The sequence below is a fragment of the Mastigoproctus giganteus genome, chromosome 1 (genome assembly GCF_048544385.1).
Source record: "Mastigoproctus giganteus isolate SK-2022 chromosome 1, ASM4854438v1, whole genome shotgun sequence".
Classification (NCBI taxonomy): domain Eukaryota; kingdom Metazoa; phylum Arthropoda; class Arachnida; order Uropygi; family Thelyphonidae; genus Mastigoproctus; species Mastigoproctus giganteus.
This window is the reverse complement of record NC_143575.1, coordinates 107,263,068-107,280,422: the sequence shown is the minus strand read 5'-3', so window position 1 is coordinate 107,280,422 and position 17,355 is coordinate 107,263,068. Positions and strand designations below refer to the sequence as shown.

The following is a 17,355-nucleotide window of genomic DNA, read 5'->3' as shown; positions in this document are numbered from 1 at the left end:
ATATTACAAGAGAGAAAAATATCTATTATGGTATCCTAACATCTTGTTTGCCTCATTGTCTTGTTTGCTGGAATTGCAGCAAAAGCTACAAATTCCAGCAGAATGTAAAAGGAACTATTGCAAACAACTTGCACAGACCTTCCTTGATGGTGTTAACACCAAAATTGGAAAATGCTGCCATTTCAACATATTTGTATCTAAGATTTAAAAATAAGTGGTAACCATGCATGAGTTCTTTGTGCCCTGAGAAACTGCTTACTGTTCAAATGAATTACAATGGCTGAAATATATTCATCACCATCAGACTAGCCTACACAGAATTCATGTGAGGATGACTTTTTCGACTTTGGAACTGAATGCAAAAGTTCTACAGAGTGGTAGCCATCCGGGGCCGGGCTTGATTTTTTGCATCGTTTCGATGATGAACATCAGGAATTAGCCAAACTTTAAAAATAATCAGAAATGAAATGTTTTTGTTAAGTACACTTCTGTACTGTCTTCTGCTGACATTGAAAGATTTTTCTTAATGCCACGATAACCAATTTGCTGCTTAAATCCCAAACTTAAAGATGAAAGTTTTTGAGAAAAGAGTGTGCTGAAGGCAAATTTAAAGAAGACAGACATGAATGCTGCAACATACTCATAATTATGATTATAAAAATAAATAAATAAGGATGGCATTACACAAGGAAGTTGGCTGCCAAAGCTGTAGACAAATATTTTGAGTTACTACACAAAAATTACCTTTCTTTAAATTATTAGCAGTGGCATATAATTAGCATTAGCAGAGGCATATGATACAAGAAAGCAAGCTTGTGCAGCATCAGCCAAAAAAAAAAAAAAAAAAAAAACCTTCCACTTCACCCCTCCGTTCGTTCGAAATACCTGTCCAGCTGAGCCTTAAATTTATTTAGGCCATCAACTTCCACAACAAGGGATGGAAGTCTGTTCCACCAACCAACTACCCGCTGGCTAAAGGCAAATTTCCACACATCTATCCTACATCTGTCTTTCCTCAATTTGAATTTATGCCCTCTCAGGTGATTATTCTGAGCAAGAGGAAGAATCCCATCAGCATTGAGCATGCTCAAACCATTCAAGGCTTTATACACCTCTATTAGATCACCTCGCCAGTGCCTAGTCTCCAGACTCTGTAATTTGCAAAACTTAAGCCTTTCTTTGTAAGAGCACCCCTTTGTTCCATTCACTAATCTTGTTGCCCTTCTCTGTACTCATTCCAGCAGCTCTACATCCTTCTTGAAATGAGGCCTCTAGACCTGTATATAGTACTCAAGGCGTGGACTGACCATTGCCTTATACAAGGGAATAATCACCTCCTTATCCCTGCTAGAAAAATTCCTGTATATCATTGACAAGACACCATGAGCTACTCTTGCAGCCCGTCTGCACTGCTCAGAGAACTTCATATCTGCCTGCACAATTACCCTCAGGTCCTTTTCATTCTCTACCACTGTCAGTGTAGTACCACAAAGTTGATACATTACGTTGATACGAGAGTTGATACATTACGTTGATACGAGAGTTGATACATTACGTTGATACGAGAGTTGATACGTTGTTACGAGCGTATTTATTAGCCGGGGATGCAATGTCATTGATTGTCTGAGCATCAGGTGTTGGGGTATATAGATTGCACAGAGATCTAATAAGCAGGAGTTTATCTTGACAGTTACAATCAATGCTTCGAACAGATTGGAATTGCTGGAGACTGCATGTATGAACTCAAGTCTACTGGCATTTATGATAACAGCAACACCCCACCACAGGTGTGAGATCGGGAGGTGAAGAAAGGTTTATAACCAGCAGCTTAGGCAGAGGCAATTGATTCTTGTGGTTCCAGCCAGGTTTCAGACAAGCAGATGATATCAGCCATTTGGGATAGGAATATCTGCTCAAGTATCTCAAGCTTATTCCAAATACCGTGAACGTTTTGGTAGAAAATCATGAGTGAAAGGGACACGAAACGTTCAGTAGTGCTGATTTGTAGACAGAATTTTTTTTCTCCGTTGGCTTTTTAGAACAGTTGGTTATAATAGCTGATATCAACCAAGGGTGGATTTCATTGGAGCTGTGGCATTGCAGAGATTGATCAGAGGTTTTGTCATCAGGATATGTATATGGCTCATCATTGGGGAACCCTGGTTCCAGGAGTTGGGGCATCTGAGAATAAGAATGTCTATCGTGGGGTCACGCTTGGAAGTTGTCTTGGTAGGATAGCTGATTAGCCATGGCTGGACATGGGGTTATCTTGGATTTAGGTTCATAGTATGGCCTGAGTAGTGATCCAGGTGGCCAAAGAGCAGTCGTTGATATGGAGCTGAAATGCTGTGTGTCACACTCAACTTTGAATGATGTATGGAGGGGTGTTTTCTTAAAAAGTGTGACAGAAACATTAAGGTGCATTATGTCGAAGACTAACAGGTTGCGGGTGCATCGCTTGCAGCTTGGAAGTGTCCAATGTGCCCATTTTAAATGATCACCTTCTCTTTAGTACATTTGGTGTTTCCAATTTATCCACTGCAGGATGGCGAGGCTTACAACGGTAACTCTGGGCCACAGGTGGAGGAGGTGCAGCTACAACTTCCGTCCAGGATGGTTGCAATGTTAGCAGCGAGGGGCCGCATTTGGGGATGTCAGGTTTCTTCGGCATTGTAGATTGATACACCAGGCTTGGATATGTGTAAGGCTCAATGCTAGTTTCAGAGTTGGGGTTCCATTGCAATTTGGTACAGGGTTCTGTGGAGTGGGACACTAGGTGATTTATCTAGGTTAGATGACTCTTCCACAGGATTGGCAGGGTTTCTGGTCTGGTTATCCTGGCAGGGAAGCTCTTCGGCTATCTGAGTCTCAGGGAAATTTAGTGTTTGGCCTGAATTCAGGACGGTAGTGCTGTAGAATAGGTTATAGTGCACCTGATTAGTAGGCAGGTCTGTGACGTGGCATATTTAATAGTTGGACTGCCAACCTTACATCTACACAAACCTAGGTCTTGAGAAAGGTTATCAGCTATGGAGGATATATAGTTATTAATAGTGCAGAGCATGCTATGTTTGATATCTTCAAGGATCGATGTTATTATGATTTCAAGTGATTAATTATGGTTCTTGAAGAGGCATGTGGAGGGGCTGGGAGATAGAGATTCAGCAAGTGAAATATCAGTCTGTGTAGACACATTAGTAAGCATGACAGAAGGTGCAGAGTTCCTTCTCTGGGATTCCGCATGCATTGTTGGCTGTGCGTGTGGGATATTGGCGAAGTCTTCTGTTTGGGTTGCTATAATGGTGACACTGCGATGGTGGGACTTATCCTTCACTTCCATTAGGTTAGAGAAGCTAGAGTCTTCATCAAAATGGTCAACCAAATAGGTTGCAGTATTAGTGATATCATAATGGGAAATAAGCCATTCCACGGATCCGGCACTTATATCTGGGAGACAGTCAGTTGGATGAAATGTATCAGCAGCGGAGGAGATGGAGGTTGTAGATGTATAATTAACAGCCACAAATGGGACTGCGATCATTTTACCATATTGTTTGTCTGTGCAACTGGTTAACCGCTCGCAGGACCTATATATTGTGGGCTGATTGTTCTTGCAGGAAAGGCATGTGAAATTCTTGCGATGCAGGGCGTTTAATTTATGTAGGGGCTTGAACATGATTCACAAAACAAGAAGGGACATAATTTACATGACACCACTTCACTGACTGCTTGTTGAAGCTACTGCAAATGACAGTAGTCTTCTTTAATTGATTTTTGGTGTTTCAGGATGGCATTGCAGTGTGATGGCAAGTGACACTAATGGGTTTTAATGGTTACCATTCCAGGGAGGAACTAAAAGCGAAGCAGAACACTTTATGACAATTGCTATAAAGAGATTAGGTGAGTTGTTTGTGGTAGCACAGCTCGCTAGTTTATTTCAGGTGCAGTCTTGAGCAGAGGAATGCAGGAGCTCAATGTCTAATCTCTGCCGGAGGCAATGACCTAGATACCACGAGGTGGAAGCACTCACAATCGTCCTACACTAGAAAGGATGGATTTCTCATTTGTGGGTCCAGCAGGAATTGTAAATAGTCAACTGAATTTATTCTATAGTCAGGCTAAAGGAGTATTATATCATATCGATACAATCAGTGATAAAATTAAATATAATAAAACATTACCCGAGGAAGATGCACACAATTTGGTATCATTACCAGATAGATCATCATGAGACAAATTCTTTAGTACATCTAGTTCGCAAATCACCATCAGCTCCAACCTGTTTGTCAATCGTATTCTGATGGAACGGTTCCGACTTGTTGCCGAACCTGTAATTCTGACGGAACATGTGGAGCGCTCGCTTTATATACTTTTAATCTGTTTTCAGAAAGAATTTGGTAATTTTTTACATTTTCAGTAATTGTTGCATACTTTTAATGCTTCATGGCCAGATCGCAAGTTCCTATCAGCTCCGACTTGACCGAGCATGTGTGACGCTCACTGTATCTGCTGGTCTATGTGCTGGGAATTGTCACAGAACATGTGCAACGCTCACTATATTTGCCGGCCTATATACTGGCAATGTGCTATGTACTCTTAGTAATATATATCTATATATATATATATTATATTATTTTTTTTTTTTTTTCTCTTATCTGTATTCTGGGTAAAACAGCTATTTCAATGCGTTTTTAGAAAGCATATAAAAAACAATTTCCTGACTATATAAGAATTTGATTATAAAAATAATAAAGGTAGGTAATTATAAAAACAATAAGGGAAATAGGTAATTATCAAGGTTTAATTAATTATAACACTGACATTTTGTATTACTATGTTAATGTGTGTATGTAGTAGAAACAGGTGCATGTATACTTGCATTTACACCAATGCTAGAAGTATATTTAATAAATTCGATGAGCTTGAAGTGCTAGTCAAAACATCAAAGGCAGATATTGTTGGGATATCAGAGACATGGTGTCACACAGACATAAGCATTGCAGAACTGGAATTTGGGGAGTACAATGTGTACAGAAAGAATAGACAGGACAGGAAGGGAGGAGGGGTTATACTGTTAGTTAATAAACACATAAAATCTAAGGAAGTGCATCCAATTGATGTGGGTGGACAATGCAATGTTGAGTCTGTTTGGTGTGATATAAGCTCTGGGAAATGAAAAATGAGAATAGGTGTGTGTTATAGGCCTAATGAATCTAATGAGTATAATGAACAATTGTGCAGAGAAATAGAGTGAGCCAGTAAATTACGGTGTCTTATAATGGGGGATTTTAATTTCCCGGATATTGACTGGAATTTGTGGGTTAGTCACTTACACACTAGCAAGGCTTTTGTGAATTTATTGGATGATGTTTTCTACAGCAGTGTTCGGGAGGCAACTAGAGGAAGTAATACTCTTGATCTGATTATCAGCAGTGATTCTTCATGCACCAAGAATCTGCAGATAAAGGAACAACTAGGTGGCAGTGATCACAGTGTGCTGAAGTGGGATTTACTCAAAGAGGTAACTACCATCAAGGGTAAAGGAAAGGGTTTTTGCTTTTGTACAGGTGACTACGGTGGTCTGAGACAGTATTTAAATTCTATATGGCGGAACCAACTGATGATGTTACCAACAGCAAATTCAAAATGGGAAGCATTCAAAGAATTAATCTTGGAAGCTACTAGTATTTTCATACCAACAAAAAAATATTGTTGAAGATTTAGGCCTAAATGGATGTCAGATGAACTAATTAGACATGTGAAAGAATAAAAATGCATGGGATACATATAAATTAACATGTGACACAGAAGCCTATGATTGATATAAGCTGGTCTGTAACCAAGTTACAAAGGAGGTTAGGCAGGCGAAGGCAGATTACGAAAAATCTTTGGCAAAGGATGCAAAGAAAAACAGCAAAGAGTTCTTTACTTATGTCTCTAGAAGGAAGGGGATGAATCAGATTGGTCCACTTGATATCGATGGTTCAACTGTTGATGATCCTGCTCAGGTAGCTAACAAACTAAATGAATATTTTGCATCGATATTCACACATGAGGAGTTATTCAGGGAGGGGAATGCCAGAGGTGCATTCAACTCTGGCAGTAAGCTAGATAATCTTGTAATAACTGAGAGTAAAGTGGAAGAGAAATTGTTCTTGTTGAAGATAAACACAAGAAAGGCACCTGGGGTGGATGAAATCTATCCAGTTATATTAAAGGAGGCGGCAAAGGAAGGAAGCAAACCCTTAGCCATAATTATGAGAGCTTCCCTGGACTCAGGTGAGGTACCATGGACTGGAGATGTACAAATGTGATCCCAATCCACAAGGAAGGATCAAAGGGAGACACAGGTAATTACAGACCTGTTAGTTTAACTTCTATTCCATGGAAATTAATGGAGGCACAGGTTAAAGAAGCATTGCAGGATCATCTAGACAAGAGTTCAGTTATAGCTCGAACACAGCATGGGTTTGTTAAGGGGAAGTCTTGTCTGACTAATTTGATTGGATACTATGATGTAGTCACAAAGGAACTGGATGCAAAGAATAACTTTGATATCATATATTTGGATCTTAGAAAAGCCTTTGATACTGTTGCACATAGAAGACTGCTGCACAAATTGGAGCAGTGTGGCATTAGAGGCAAATTGCTGCTATGTATAAAGGGATGGTTGAGTGGGAGAAGACAGAAAGTGGTAATCAATGGACACTGCTTTTTGTGGACTAATGTTATTAGTGGAGTCCCTCAGGATTCAGTGTTGGGTCCATTGTTGATTTCTGTATTTATAAATGATATTGATGATGGTATATCAAGCTTAATGTCCAAGTTTTCAGACGATACAAAGGTTGGCAGGGTTGTTAATGCAGTACACTACTACAACAGGATCTAGAAAAGTTGGGCCGAGAGGTGGCACATGAAGTTTAACATTGACAAATGTAAAGTACTACATATGGGAAGCAGTAATCCCAGAGTAATGTATCAACTCTATGGTACCACACTGACAGTGGTAGAGAATGAAAAGGACCTGGGGATAATTGTGCAGGCAGATATGAAGTTTTCTGAGCAGTGCAGACGACCGTCTGGACTGCTCAGAAAACTCTTGTATATCTTGTCAAAGATATCAATGTCAATGATATATCATTGACAAGATACACTGCTCGTATATCTTGTCAATGACATACAGGAATAAGGAGGTGATTATCCCCTTATATAAGGCAATGGTCAGGCCACACCTTGAGTACTGTATACAGGTCTGGAGGCCTCATTTTAAGAAGGATGTAGAGCTGTTGGAATGAGTACAGAGAAGGGCAACAAGCCAGAGGATGGTTGGTTGGTGGAACAGACTTCCATCCCTTGTAGTGGAGGTTGATAGCCTAAATAAGTTTAAGGCTCAGCTGGACAGGTATTTTGAACGAACAGAGGAGTGAAGTGGAAGTGGGTTTTTTTTTTTTTTTTTTTTTGGCTGATGCTGCATAAGCTTGCTTTCTTGCATCAAATGCCTCTACTAATGCTAATGCTAACAAGATTAGTGAATGGAGCAAAGGGTTGCTCTTAAGAAGAAAGGCTTAAATTTTGCAAATTACAGTGTCTGGAGACTAGGCACCTGCGAGGTGATCTGATTGAGGTGTATAAAGCCTTGAATAGTTTGAGCATGTTCAATGCAGATGGGATTCTTCCTCTTGCTCAGAATAATCGCCTGAGAGGGCATAAATTCAAATTGAGAAAAGACAGTTGTAGGATAGACGTGTGGAAGTTTGCTAAAGGCAAGCAGGTGGAACAAACTTCCATCTGTCGCTGTAGAAGTTGATAGCTTAAATAGATTCAAGGCAGAACTTGACAAACATTTGGAGCGAGTGGATGGGTGAAATAAGGGTTTTTTTTTTTTTGGCTGATGCTATATAAGCTTTATTTCTTGCTTCATGTGCCTTTGCTAATGCTGATGTATGTAATCTCTTGCACTGAAGAAAATCTTCACAATCTTCCTGGTATGCTGAGGAAATTCAGCATAGTCAGTTCTGTGTGTTGTGGTATGGTGTTTGGGTAAGATGCATCGGATACTCTTGGAATGAATACAGAATCTCTGTAAAAGCCAGAAAAGTGTGTGTTGAATGTGTAGTTTTGTGTTTGGTTCTGATCTGGCTTCTTGGCCGCTAAGCCTATAGTGCGATCTTCCTGAGCTTCCTGACGGTGAACAGAAAGAAAAAAAAAAAAAGCATCAGTTACGGGATGCATTTGGAAGGTGCAACAGCCAGGAAGTGGCTGTTGTACCAGGGCCTTGTTGTACCTTCCAAATGCATCCTGTAACTGATGCTTTTTTTTTTTTTTTTTTTTTGTTCTGAAGCATTTGGAAGGCCCTGGTGAAATGCTTCAGTTGCCCCAGTTATAATAAAATTCTTATACAGTCAGGAAATATTTTTTTAATCTTTTTGAAAACGCGTTGAAACAGCTATTTTCCCAGAATACAGATAAGAGAGAGAAAAAATATATATATTACCGGTAGATATAGTGAGCATCGCGCATGCTCCGCGACGATTCCCAGCACATAGGCCGGCAGATACAGTGAGCGTCACGCATGCTCAGTCAAGTCGGAGCTGATAGTAACTTGCGATCTGGCCGTGATGCGTTAAAAGTATACAATAGTTGCTGAAAATGTATAAAATTACCAAATTCTTTCTGAAAACAGATTAAAAGTATATAAAAAAATTACGGAAAAGTCTTATTTTTAATTTAGCGAGCACTGCGCATGCTCTGTCAGAATTACAGGTTCGGTGACAAGTCGGAACCGTTCCAGGTTTGAGTAGACCTTGACTTGCGAGGTAACCGTGACCATGACGCTACTGGAGAATTACCCAATTTTTTTCTTCTCCCATTTTCGCTACATTCCGTTGTTATTTCATAATGAATATATACAAATCAAAATATCTGAAAGAAATGCGAAGGATGTTTCACATAAAACCATCCACCACACGTTCCAATTTTTTTTGGCTGATGCCGTATAAGCTTGCTTCCTTGCATCGTTTTACGCCACTAATACTTAACAGTTATCATGAATAACACTGTAAATAAAACTGTACCTGGAGGTTAGGAATAAAAAATTTATTCCTAACCTCCAAATGTGGTCTTAGAATTGCCTTATACAGTGAAATTATGACCTCCCTATTTCTACAGGATAACGTTGGATAAATAATCGATGGGACACCATGTTTTTTTTTTTTTTTACCTGGCTGCCTGTTTACGCTGCCCGTATTGTAATTCCCATATCTCTTTCCTCCTCCACTGTTTTTAATCAATCCCACCAAATGTATAATTTATTTGGGGATTGCTATACCTAAAGTGACCAGACATCCCGGATTTCAGTCGTTTGCCTAGCATTGCAAACTGTCCCGGAAAATGCCCTGGATTGGACATGTAGTCTCCATACTTTATGCAAATTTGCATTATGTTTTCCGGGAACAAATGGTACAATGAAAAGAGTTTCATATAATGTTGTGGCATAAACAAAAACACAACTGACCATAGAAACGCCGAAAGCAATACTACAAGTTAAATGCAATTTTGCTAATTCTTGTTAAGAAATTTATGAAGAAATAGCAAATAATGAAGAATTATTAAGAAAAATTCACTCAGCGGAAAAATATATTTAATTTCTCTTGTTTTTATTGTTAAAAGAAGTATGTATTATTATTATTATTTCACAAAAAAAAACCCTTAACCTTTTTTCACTAAACAAAAATGAAACTCGATTAAAAACATGATCCCTCTAATAAGTGTTTTTTCCCTTCTAATTACAACTATTTTTCTGAGTTCATGTATTTCACGCAACCTTCTGTTCGTCACTTAGCGTAACAGGAGGGGTACTGAACACTGAATTTCACCCTTTCTATAAAAAAAATAATAATGATAAATAAAATAAAATATAGGCTGCATTTGTTTTTTAGAAGTGTGATATATTTTTTATGTATAGTTCAAAGAAGTGTATGTATCAATATTCACATACAAAATATTTAATTTATATTTTGTATGTGAATATTATTTTTATAAATAAAAATTAAATTTAAAAAATATATGTGTATATTGTTTCTATGGGGGGGTTGTAAAATCTCCCCTAGATGTCCCGCATTGGAATACTAAGAATCTGGTCACTTTAGCTATACCCCAAGTGTAAGACCTTACATTTAGCAGTATTCAAAAATAGATGCCACTTCTCTGACCATCTTTACGCCTGTTCAAGTCATCCCGAAGTTAATTATAACAAATAACAAAATTATCCAACTAACGCCAACTAAGTTATTCGAACTTTGGAGTTTCCAATTTGCCAAATTAATAAATTACAATTCAACAATTAAGTAGAGATTATTTAACTAAATTTTAAAAAATAATAATAAATAACGTGCCTAACTTGCGCTAAAAAACAACTAATAGAGTACGATAGATACTCAAGTTTTATTGACCTAATTGTCTTAGGTAAATAAAACTGCAAAATTTCTCGAAAAGTTATCCGTTTCTTAGAGCTGAAAATTCTTTAACTAACATTCGATTAAACCTATTTGACCCCGAATTGATTGCAGACTAGTTTATATCCATTGTTTCTATTCTAGTGTAGTGACCAAATTTAGAAACGAGAAGCTATCTCATCCACAAAAAATTGACAGAGGTACATATCAGAGCATATAGAAAAACATCCAAAAGAGCTTTTGTTCTTCAAGCGGAACTTAAAAATTATAGCAATTATTAACTAAAATGTTAAAATTTACTGTTTTTCGTAACAAGAAGTGAGCAATTAATAAACGATACCTTTGTATATATAATCTCGGGTGTTCCTGTGAGACCCATTGCCGACAGCACTGCAGTTTTTCAAGTTCGAAGTGAATTCCTAGAATTACTATCAGTAACTAACGTTGCAGCTCCGGCAAACAACATTTAACTCAATTAACTGAAGTTACGAACTCATGACCTTGAAAGAAAATCAGAAAATAAGATCGCCTGTATTTTCATTGGCTCGATAGCAACTAGGGCTTGCAAACCGGTTTCATAAATCGGTTAAATTCTGTTTTCATATTAAGTTGTTAAAACCGAAACCGAGCTTCTAAAACCGGATTTGAATATTTTTTTAGTTAGCCCTCCAATATAGTTTTTTGTTACGAACGTTTTCTTTTGTTTGTTCGTTTGTCTGGATCGTTCAACTGCTTTACGTTTTAAACATGTTTTTTATTTTATTTTAAGGTACGAATCTCATGGGCAAGTGGCCCAAATCTAGGAGGGGTACCTTTTATCTCCCCACCTGTATCATGGCACGATGCAGGTGTACTCATTTACAACTGAGTGAGTCGGAGCGATAGCGTAAAAGAAAATGCTCAACATTTCTCCGTTCCATCTATCTTGTTCGCCAGGCAAGTTATGGAACGCGCCTTATTGATGGTTACCCACTAGAAACAGATTCGCTGAATATTGCATCAAATTTCAATCGTAGAAAGTTTTTTGCTTCTTTATTCCTATTAAATTTGCGATCAAATGTTCTCCAAAAAGCAGCTTCACCAAATTTAGCTTTTATGTAATTTTGAAAATACAATAGATTTAATTGGGGGAAAAAAAATTGCGAGTAAATAAATAAAAAATTTCTTTCGTGAAAATTTTGAAACTTGCCTCGTTTAGACTCTTCATTCAGTGCTTGCGGGAGTGACGCATAGTATTGTGCCTTTGTTATCTTCAATATTTTTATTTAAAATTGTCGGTGATATAAATTCCTACTAATTAATATTTATTACTCTTAATATGTCTAAGATGAAATCAAATGTATGGAATTATTTTGCTCGAAAAAGCAAAGATGAAGCACAATGTTCGAAATGTCAGAAGATAATGAAGTCGTCTGGAGGATCTACATCATCTTTCATGTTGCATTTAAAGAAAATGCTTCAGATTGGCATTAAACAAGATAACATTATGTGAACCTTATGTAAAAATGGTAAGAATATTAGAAAACTTTATCCTTAAAAAATCTATGGAAGAAGAGATTTCAAAATTAGCTGCTTAAGATGGATTTTCTTTTAATTCAATTGCCAAGAGTGAGTTTATACAATCAAGCCTTCACCTTCAGAGAAATAAATACGATAAATCACCATCAGCCTCAGTTAGTGGAATTAAAAATATGGTTCTGAATTATTATAAAACTAAGAAAGAAGAACTCATTCAGCATTTCAAAAATGCATTGGTTTTGGGTGCACGGTATTCATTGACTCCATACGAATATACGTCTACACAAAATAAAAGGCATATGAATATAAATATGCATTCAAAAGACAACCATTGGTCGTTAGGTCTTATTGAGATTAATGGTTCACTTGATAGAACTGAGCAAATTGTGAATGGACACTTGAAGGAATTTGGTTTGAACTTGGATGAGGATATTGTTGCCTGCACCACCGATGGAGCAGCAATGATGATTAAGTTTGGCAAGCAAATTACGCCTGATCATCAACAATGTATAACCCATTGTATACATCTGTCAGTTATAGATGTACTTTATGAAAAAGCAATCAATTATGGTGCCACAGTCTCTGAGTCTCCCAAAGACAATGAAGAAATTAGTGATGATGAAGAATTTGAAGAAAGACAGCAAGGCATGCTTTATCAAACCGACTTTACCAATGAGCTCATTTATTTCTTCAATCCAATGGCCAATATTGCACAAAGTATTAACAAAGTCAGAAAAATTTGCAAGCCTTTTCGAAAATCGCCTACCAAAAATGACATATTACAAAATTTTGTTAAAGCAAAATTTAATGGGAAAGAATATAAACTTACATTAGATTGCAAGACTAGATGGCACATTCTATATGATTGAGAGACTTTTGAAATTGAAAAATTGCATTCCAAATGCTCTATGCGCAGTACAGTCAACTGAAGCTGTGTCTGACGATGACTGGAAAACACTTGAATTGCTATGTGAAACTTTGCAAACAGTTGAAATTATTCTGAAGGCTATAACCTCAGAAGATACAGACTTACTTAAAGCAGAGTCTTCAATAGAATTTATGCTTGCTAAGCTTGATACAGCAGAAACCCCATTTGCTTTAAAGTTTCACCAAAGCCTTTTGCAGCGTTACAATGCAAGACGAAATTGCCAAACTGTGGCTTTGCTGAGCTATCTACACAAGCCCAAAAAGTTTAGGAAAGAAGATTCAGGTTCAAGAACTTTTGATTTTCCAAGTAAGCAAGTTTTGAAAAAGCATGCTGAAGAGATTTATCAGAGATTATTTGGAAAATATTCCGAAGGAGTCTTAGCGTTGAATGAAGAAACTGAAAATAAACGAACTGTTCTTTTAGAAGAAAACAAAGACTCGTCTAGTTCCGATGTTGGGGATACACTCATGCGAGAGTATGATAGTGTAATAAAGAGATTAACTGAATAGACGTCAAAATATCCCAGTGAATTGGAAATCAGCAAAGAATTTAAAATTTTGGAGGCAACTAGCAGTAGAAGTGAAAAGCTGGAAAAAGTTTATAGAGCACTGCTGACCATTAAACCAACAAGTGTCCAATCTGAGACAGTGTTTTCATTTACTAGTCTCTTTAACACAAAAATAAGGTCAATCTATCAGGAAAAATGCTTAATATACTGTGTTTTTTAAAGGGTCATTTTCAGAAAAAAGCTGAGCAATAAATAGTAAAATACTTTCCTCAAGGTCTTTTTTTTCACATTATTTTTATTTATTTATTATTATTATTATAGGGCTTATTATTTTTTTGTTTACTATACGAGAAGATAGTTTTTATTCAAAGGATTTGAATACAATTTGTAATTTTCTATAATCTCAAGCTGGTTACTTTTTCGGAGCATTTTAATTTTTTTATTTTTTTTACTATAAGAGGTGATAGATTTTCTTTAAAAGATTTGATTACGATTTGTACAATCTACCCAAGATAAAATAAATACCTGTGTTATAAGCTTTTAATTATTTTCCCTAAGTCTGAGAAAATCGGTTTTAAAACCGGTTTTAAGAGTAAACTTCGGTTAAACTCGGTTTTGAAATTTCTCGGTTTTATGCAAGCCCTAATAGCAACATAGTATCACAGTCAGATCTTGCAGAGAAGTAACATTCCTGCAAACACAGGTGGGCCTGCAAATATCAGCGACCGGAAAAATTACGTTCGGCAGCCTAAAAAGGTTCGTGGTTACCTCATGGATTCCAGAAGATTTTACATATTTTAGAAAAATCACTTACGTCAAGAATAAAACTTCCACACACATATATATATATATGACAGAAGAGCGAAAATTGTCAAAATTCAACATAACGATAAAACCAACAGGGAGGGAAGAGAAGGGTAACAAGAGTAAAAATATTGTAGCAGAAACTCTCCAAGATAATTTAGAAAATCTAAATGCTAAGATAATAATCAATTAAATTTAGAATGCGAATTAAGTAGAAATTTAACGGCGCCTCCTCTGACGGGCACCAAGTCCAAATTTATGTGATATTTCACATAAACCAACAGAGATGTAAACCAACTACAAAAAAAAAACAAAAAAACTATTATATTTAGGCCACCCGAATAATTAAATTCATCTGCCGTGCTGTGTTAAATAAAAAAAAAAAAAAATCAAGCCGTGCTATGTCTTATGTCTGTTAATTGCGTGTGTTCTATAGTGGATTTGTCTGTTTGCTGGACGAAAAACCTTGCTATCTACGCCTGAGACCGACTAACTCAGCCACGGAGTGAAAAAAGCCCATTAAAGTTCCTCGCGTCATTGACGGGATTCGAACCCGGGCCTTTTCCACCCGGTGTGGGGAGGATGGTGACGATACCCCTGTGATATCCGCGCAGACTGTTAACCAACTACAATAAAATAAAACAAAAATAAACCAAAAATTGGTGATCATCATCTATGATCGTTCCGCTATTCCACGGGTCGACGTATGAAGACTCGCCGCCATGCCTGTCCGTGTACTTCTCCCTGTCGCTGATTTCACTCTAATTTCCTCCTCTCTTAATGACATCGGTCTTTATCATGTCCTGCCATCTCATTCTTTGACCAGGAAGCTTCACCTCTTGATTAGACCGGGGTTCGAGCCCGTCACCACCAAATACGGAGGATACGGAAAGGTGAGGGAATGACCACCGCATATCCCGGAGCAATATGGCCTTAGTTGCTAATGCTCCTAAAAACCAAATAACAAACAAACAAAACAACGAAGCTTCACCATTGAACAAGAGCTACCACATCTATATGTCTGGGCCAGGTCAGGCAGCTTAAATTTATTGCCTTTAATAGAAAAAGAACCCTCAAAACAAAAATTGATACTTCACATAAATTTGGACTTGGTGCCGTCAGAGGAAGCGCCGTTAAATTTCTATTTAATTGGCATTCTAAATTTAATTGATTATTATCTTAGCATTTAGATTTTCTAAATTATCTTGGAGAGTTTCTGCTACAATATTTTTACTCTTGTTATCCTTCTCTTCCCTCCCTGTTGGTTTTATCGTTATGTTTAATTTTGACTATTTTCGCTGTTCTGTCTTGTTGTGCTGATGGCATTATTTTTATTTTTTAATCCTTGTTCTAATTTATTTTTATATTTCAAGCATCATGTAGAATTCAGCGGTTCCCAACCTTTTTTGACTCGGGAACCCCTATCAACATAATATTTTTTATCGCGAACCCCTTTCGACATAATATTTTTTTATCGCGAACCCCTTTCAACATAATATTTTTTTTATCGCGAACCCCTTTCAACTTAAATTTATTTTAGTGAACCACTTTCAACATAATATTTTTAAAACGAACTTTTTATATTCTCTGAAATCGTATAATATTTCTCGATTTTTATTACAAAATATTTCTAGTACTACGTTTTTATAAGCAACATAGCATAATAATAATTTTTATTATTAAGTATCATTTATACTTTGTAAAGCAGTAATTAATCGGTCCAAATTAGATTTTGAACAGGCTAAGAGTAGAAAACTTGCTTCTTGACCAATGATAGCCGACTCTTCTGCTCTCTTGCCAAAACTATTGGCTGTAATTTTTGCCCATCTCTGTTCCCACTTCTGTCAAAACCAGATGGTTCTGTTGCCACATCAGCCAAAGATAAAGCTGACCTGCTGCATCCTATTTTTCTTCAAACTCATGTATTGATGATCTTGGTAAATCACCTCAAACCATCCTCAGTACACTCCATTCAATACCTATTGTGGTCTTCCGTCAAAAGGATGACAGAAGAATTTTGATGAATCTTGATGCTAAGAAAGCTCCAAGTCCTGATGGTATTTCTCCAATTGTTCTCAAAACCTGAGCTCCTTAACTTACTTCTGTTCTTTGCCACTTTTTTCACTACCTTATTCAAACGGTGTTTTTCCTTCTGCTTGAAAATTTGCTCATATCCAGCCAGTTCCTAAAAAGGGCGACAAATCCCTCCCATCCAATTATCGTCCCATTGCAATTACTTCTATCTTTCTAAAGTAATGGAGAAATCAATTAACCGCCAACTCTTAAACTATATAGAAACATTCCGTCTGATCAACGATCGTCCGTAGAATTCCGTCAATCTCGGTCCACTGGTGATATTCTGGCTTACGTTACCTACTTATGGACAAATTCAATGGAAAAGTTGGGTGAAACACAAGCAGTTGCTCTTGACATCTCCAAGGCTTTTGTTCATATTTGGCATAAAGGTCTTCTAAATAAACTTCCATCCCATGGTTTGCCAGCTGTTTTTTTGTAATCGAGTATCCAGTTTTATCTCTGACGCTTACTGGTTAATGGTAGACGGCTCTCTGTCTTCTAACTTCTCCACTAATGCTGGTGTTCCCCAAGATTCAGTTCTTTCTCCCACTCTTTCCCTCTTCTATATTAATGGCCTTCTTCCATTGACCGGAAATCCTATCCATAGTTTTTCTGACAATAGCACATTGCATTCCATCTTCCAATTTGAGAAACCTTGCCCTGCCCAAACAGCTTCAACTTCTCGAATATCCGCTACCATTTCCTTAAATGCTGATCTCCAGGTAATTCTCCAGTGAGGCAAAGATAACTTAATTTCAATCCTTCTAAAACTCAGTCCTGTTTTACACCTCGCAAAAAGGATTCTTCTGCTCCTATGTTTATCTTCGATGACACTCCGATTTCTAGGTAAGATCCTGGGGATTATTCTGACTTCTAATCTCTCCTGGCATAAAGCACATTACATATATTGTTTCCTCTGCATCTAAAAAAATTGGTTTTCTCTTGGCGTTTCGTTTCTTCCAAACTGTTGTTGTTGAGTCTGTAGAAATCACAAATCCGAGCTACCACGGAATATTGTTCCCACATCTGGGGCACAGTCCACAAAACCTCTCTCAGGCTTCTGGATT

At 37.3% G+C, this 17,355-nt stretch overlaps 1 protein-coding gene across 4 annotated transcripts in view; it reads right to left on the bottom strand.

Moving 5' to 3' along the window:
- Positions 1-10,913, bottom strand: part of LOC150091083 (aldehyde dehydrogenase 1A1-like) — a 159,892-nt gene extending 148,979 nt beyond the window's left edge. Inside the window, exon 1 of one of the 4 annotated variants that reach the window (XM_090374107.1) lies at positions 10,795-10,913. In XM_090374107.1, the coding sequence (XP_090230233.1) occupies positions 10,795-10,833 (39 nt within the window). In that variant the 5' untranslated portion in view covers positions 10,834-10,913. The other 3 variants (XM_090374090.1, XM_090374098.1, XM_090374116.1) reach the window with 3 other exon arrangements.
- Positions 10,914-17,355: the final 6,442 nt, after the last annotated feature.